At 47.4% G+C, this 6,000-nt stretch overlaps 1 protein-coding gene across 4 annotated transcripts in view; it reads left to right on the forward strand.

Moving 5' to 3' along the window:
* Positions 1 to 5,469, forward strand: part of LARP6 (La ribonucleoprotein 6, translational regulator) — a 22,341-nt gene extending 16,872 nt beyond the window's left edge. For 2 of the 4 annotated variants that reach the window (XM_030929763.1, XM_030929765.1), the window contains exons 2-3: positions 193 to 403; positions 3,910 to 5,469. In XM_030929763.1, the coding sequence (XP_030785623.1) occupies positions 193 to 403; positions 3,910 to 4,974 (1,276 nt within the window). In that variant the 3' untranslated portion in view covers positions 4,975 to 5,469. Of the gene's footprint in view, positions 1 to 192; positions 404 to 1,734; positions 1,856 to 3,909 lie in introns of those variants that run through there. The other 2 variants (XM_030929764.1, XM_030929766.1) reach the window with 2 other exon arrangements.
* The last annotated feature ends 531 nt before the right edge of the window (positions 5,470 to 6,000 follow it).

Genomic DNA, 6,000 nt, shown 5'->3' on the forward strand with positions numbered 1-6,000 from the left:
AGGACTCCAGTTGTGTTGGATTAGGGGGTCTACCCTACTCCAGTAAGACCTATCTTAATTAATTGCATCTGCAGTGACCCCCATTTCCAAATAACATCATATTCCAAGGTACTGGGGGTCAGGACTTTAACATATGAATTTTGGGGGGACACAGTTCAACCCCTAACACCCAGTGTCTCCTTCTGGTCTCAGTGGCACCACTGCAAGTGGAGGCGAGAATGAGCGTGAGGACCTGGAGCAGGAGTGGAAGCCCCCGGACGAGGAGTTGATCAAGAAACTGGTGGATCAGATCGAATTCTACTTTTCAGATGAAAACCTGGAGAAGGACGCTTTTTTGCTAAAGCACGTGAGGAGGAACAAGCTGGGATATGTGAGCGTTAAGCTACTCACGTCCTTTAAAAAGGTGAGGCTTGGTTCTCAGAAGCTGCTTCAAGGATTTCAAGTGTGTTTTGGGTTGTGGTTCTAAACATTTTTTTTTTACTCCCTTGAAACCTGATGACGAACAATTTTAAAAATTAAGTCTGTGCCTGAAAAAGAGAAAAATAGCTAGGAGAAGGGATTTAGAATTGTTAGGAATATACTCCCACACTATTAAAAGGGTCCTGGGCATTGGGACAAATCTCAGCTGGCAGCAGTTATGAAACAATATTACTTGTTCTTAGTAAAGTTCAGGCACTTTTGCCAGGCAAGTGGGTGGCCAGGAGGATGCAGTACCAGGACAGAGGGACTCGAAGGCCTTGAGAGATACCTGCCAGACCTAAAATTATATGAAATCCAAGCTTTTCATTTGTCAAGTTGAATAAGTAAAGGGAGAGAATGAGCACCCAGCACTATCAGAAATGAGCCTTCTCTAAGACACAAATGCTCTGCCTGTGTGACGCCATCATCCTCAGTCTATACAATAGGGAGATGAGATTTGTAATTATTGCTGCCATCTGGGCAGCAGACTGCTTGTCCCTGCCGTATATAGATCCAGTGTTTGGGCTGTGTACTGTCTACTTCTCAGAGAGTTGACAGACTAGTTGGAATAAGAACTCTGTGTCTCCCTTGGGGGAAGTGCATTTACTAGAATGGAAAAGCACCACGCAGCCTGTTGCATAACAGGATGCGTAACAAGTGGGTCCCGGCCAAGTTGTCTGTGTACTTTGTCAGAGAGCACTGGAGGAGAGCTTTTCTCGTTGGACCTCTTCCCTGCCTCACCCACTGGTGTACTCTGCCTGGCCCTCTCACTCTTTTTCCTTTATTCATTCATCAAATATACTCATTGTCTCTGCTGAGTGCTGTGCTAGGCGCAGGAGGTACAGAATGAAGATGGTACTCCCCCTGTCCTTGACAAGCTCGCAGTCCAATAAAGGAGAGAGATCTGAAAGATTACAATGTGACCACATACAGTAGGACAAAAGAGAACACAGTATTGTTGGGTGCTAGTTGATCAGAGCAACTAACCCTGTCTGGAGACTTGAGAAGTCTTCCCAGAGAAGGTGACATTGAAATAGGATTTTGGAGGATGAGTAGGAGTTTTCTAGGTACAGGGGAATGGAAGGGGTATTTTAATGGCCAGAGAAAAGTGAGCAAGCCTTCATATGAAAAGTGTTTGTGGGGGATTCCAAAATGAAGCAGCCAGTGGAATCATCCCGCACGTCTCTTTGTTCCTCCCCAGGGACCCCGAGAGTCAGCCTGTTTTACTTTCCTCTTTAAGCTGCCACTTATGGACCAATTTAGGAATGTTCTTCTCTGTTGAAACCTGGCTGCAGAGTACAGACAGACTCCCTAACACCTCCAAAATCAAAGCAAAGATCCTTTTCATTCTGAAGGATTTCCTGTTAATCACAAAAGGGAAACATACATGACAAAGGTAAAAAACACAGGCAAATTACAATGTTTCTGAAACCTTAGAGTTCTTCTAGTCATTGCACAAGGACGAAAGCTCCCCGGTCCCTTTTCTCAGGTGCTACCTGGACCTTCCTTATGAATGGTCACGGACCCAGGCTTAGGATGCTCGGACTGTAACCGAGATTTTCCAGTGGACCTTGCTTCTGGCTCAGGAGGGATATTCAGTCTTTGCAGAGCCTGCTTCTCTTGCAATGAGATGTGGTCCCCCACAGACTTCTGTAGCCCTCTGAGTAAGGCAGTGCTGTGCTTTCCCCAGGTGCTCCTAGCTCAAGCTTCACGCTTAGGAAATTGTTTCTTTTTATCTCCCAAGTGCTCCCTCCCTAGCTGTTTTTGGAGAAGGCTTCACCATGTTTCACCCCACAGTGAGCCACTGCCTGGCTTTCCCCCAGCCTCACACTCACCTGCAGTCATCAGCTTCACCCTTTCTGGATTCCTCGACTCTGTCCACCTGAAATCCGACCCTTGGCCTGGGCCTTCTTCTCTGTGCCCTTGGCCCCGTGTTCTTCTAGTAGCCTAAGTCTGAGCCATTTCACCCAGAGGCTGCAGGCTACAGTGGTCAGTACTATCTCTCTAGGAGCCTGTGTATAGTCATGGGTCTGCCAGGGTTTCGCCATCCTGCCCAGTGAGTGAGCCTTTCCTTCTTGAATTTCATGAAGTTCCTGTTTTATGCTCAGAGGCACCTGGAGTTCCCAGTTCTTTTGCTGAGCAGCTATGTTGGCCTATTCTCAGAGGACTTAGGGGGATCTCGCCATTACGGGCTCAGGTCACCCACCCCACCCACCTTCACTATTTCTTTGGGATGACTCATTCCCCCTGGCATTCCCTTCACTGGAAGTGGGCCTCTAGAAAATTACTGTTTTACAGTATAAATATAGCTTTCTTTTTTTTTTTTTTGAGACGGAGTCTCGCCCTGTCACCCAGGCTGGAGTGCAGTGGTCGGATCTCAGCTCACTGCAAGCTCCGCCTCCCGGGTTTACGCCATTCTCCTGCCTCAGCCTCCCGAGTAGCTGGGACTATAGGCGCCCGCCACCTCGCCCGGCCAGTTTTTTGTACTTTTTAGTAGAGACGGGGTTTCACCGTGTTAGCCAGGATGGTCTCGATCTCCTGACCTCGTGATTCGCCTGTCTCGGCCTCCCAAAGTGCTGGGATTACAGGCTTGAGCCACCGCGCCCGGCCAAATATAGCTTTCATATACTGCAACATTGATACACACAATTTCCACCAACAGAGGAGGACGGAGGGATTATTTCACCATTCTTAGTGAGGCCCAAGTTGGATTTAATTTCAAGTTGAAATAGTTCAATGTCATTCTCAGGAGATATTGCAGTAAAATGTGAAAGATCTTTTGGAACCTTCTCTGTATCAAATGCGAAAATGCAGAAATACTGCTTTAGAGAAGCATTTGAATGTTAAAATCTCCAAATCCTATCAAAATGATGACACGTAATATTTGAAATAATGATAGCACATGATAATTGAGTACTCACTGTGAGCTAGACACTATTCTGTTTTATATGTAAATGAGTTTGTATGTGTCTGTACATACATATGTACATGTATATATTTATTCGTTTAATCTTCAGGACAGCTCTTTGAGATGGCACTATTAACATCTCCATTTTCCAGGGCAAGTTGAGGCACTAAGAGGTTGAATAACTTTCCAAGTCTTACTGCAAGCTAGAGGTGGGTCTTTGATTTGTGTATACAACAGCCTTGTTCCAGAGCCTGCAATTTAACCTCTAAACTTGCACAGAATAGAATATTTCCATTTTCATGGAGAGTTCTGTTGGACAACACTGCTGTGGTGCCCTTGTTTGAAATTGTAGAACTTGTTTTCATTCACTTATTCATTCACTAGATTTTTGAGTGTTTACACATACTACATACGATTCTAGACAGTAGAATACAGGGATTCTGGTGTTACAGGGATAGGGAAGTGAGGGAGGGAGCTTATAGTGTACACCAGGATGGACAAGGGCATTAGATACTATTTCAGATTTGCTTTCTGTTCTGCAGGTGAAACACCTTACACGGGACTGGAGAACCACAGCACATGCCTTGAAGTATTCAGTGGTCCTTGAGTTGAATGAGGACCACCGGAAGGTGAGGAGGACCACCCCTGTCCCACTGTTCCCCAACGAGAACCTCCCCAGCAAGATGCTCCTGGTCTATGATCTCTACCTGTCTCCTAAGCTGTGGGCTCTGGCCACCCCCCAGAAGAATGGAAGGGTGCAGGAGAAGGTGATGGAACACCTGCTCAAGCTTTTTGGGACTTTTGGAGTCATCTCATCAGTGCGGATCCTCAAACCTGGGAGAGAGCTGCCCCCTGACATCCGGAGGATCAGCAGCCGCTACAGCCAAGTGGGGACCCAGGAGTGCGCCATCGTGGAGTTTGAGGAGGTGGAAGCCGCCATCAAAGCCCATGAGTTCATGATCACAGAATCTCAGGGCAAAGAGAACATGAAAGCTGTCCTGATTGGTATGAAGCCACCCAAAAAGAAACCTGCCAAAGACAAAAATCACGACGAGGAGCCCCCTGTGAGCATCCACCTGAACAAGTCCCTGAACAAGAGAGTGGAGGAGCTTCAGTACATGGGTGATGAGTCTTCCGCCAACAGCTCCTCTGACCCCGAGAGCAACCCCACGTCCCCTATGGCGGGCCGACGGCACATGGCCACCAACAAGCTCAGCCCTTCTGGCCACCAGAATCTCTTTCTGAGTCCAAATGCCTCCCCGTGCACAAGTCCTTGGAGCAGCCCTTTGGCCCAACGCAAAGGCGTTTCCAGAAAGTCCCCACTGGCGGAGGAAGGTAGACTGAACTGCAGCACCAGCCCTGAGATCTTCCGCAAGTGTATGGATTATTCCTCTGACAGCAGCGTCACTCCCTCTGGCAGCCCCTGGGTCCGGAGGCGCCGCCAAGCCGAGATGGGGACCCAGGAGAAAAGCCCCGGTGTGAGTCCCCTGCTCTCCCGGAAGATGCAGACTGCAGATGGGTTACCTGTGGGGGTGCTGAGGTTGCCCAGGGGCCCTGACAACACCAGAGGATTTCATGGCCATGAGAGAAGCAGGGCCTGTGTATAAATACCTTCTATTTTTAATACCAGCTCCACTGAAAACCACCTTCGTTTTCAAGTTTCTGACAAATATCTGGCATGACAGAATGGAATTCATTCCTCTTTGAGAGATTTTGTATACATATAGACCTCTTAATTTATCTATCTGTAATATATATAAACCGGTACGCCATGGTTTGAAGACCACCTTGTAGTTTAGGACACCTGTTCTTCCCAGCGTGGCCACTATTTTGATAATGGCTGATGTGAGTGAGTGTGATGGCCCTGAAGGGCTGTGGGATGGAGGTTCCCTTGGGAAACTCTGGCAACATCTCTCTTTTTTGGTATGGAGTTTTTCCCTTCAGTGACTGAGCTGTCCTTGATAGGCCATGCAAGGGCTTCCTGAGAGTCCAGGAGAGTTACCTTGTACAACAACAAGTAGTTAAGCCTTTAGCATGGTGTCTTATAGGACCAAATCGATGTTACCTGTCAAGTAAATAAATAATAAAACACCCCACTGGGAGTGCTGACTTTGAGGTTATAGATTGTGCCTGACAGAAGTCTGTGCCTGTCTGACAGAGCTGTGGGTGGTATGTCATGAGGCCCTGAGGCGATGAGCAGAGACATCTTTCTTTTCTTTAAGAGAACATTTAAACATTTTTTTATTTGTACACATTTATGGGCTACATGAGAAACTTTGTTACATGTTTATAATGCATAGTGATCAAGTCAGGGCACTTAGGGTTCCTCACTATATCCCAGGGCAGTCCCAGGGTTCTCCTTGGGCTCCTGGCAGCCTGCGAGGTGTCTCATCACGATGAATTTTACTGAGCAAAGGCCGCTTGGCATATACTGAGGGTGTACAGTCCAGGACCCACAGCATCGATCTTACCTGGGAGCTTGTTAGAAATCCAGATTCTCAGGCCGACCCCAGGCCCACTGAATTAGAAAGTCTGGGAGAAAGGTCTGGAATTTGGGTTTTAACAAGCCCTGCAGGTGATTCTGATGCACGCTAGAGAACCACTGGATGGACAAAGGCTGCAGGACTTGAGGT

This window comes from Rhinopithecus roxellana, chromosome 5 (genome assembly GCF_007565055.1).
Source record: "Rhinopithecus roxellana isolate Shanxi Qingling chromosome 5, ASM756505v1, whole genome shotgun sequence".
NCBI lineage: Eukaryota > Metazoa > Chordata > Mammalia > Primates > Cercopithecidae > Rhinopithecus > Rhinopithecus roxellana.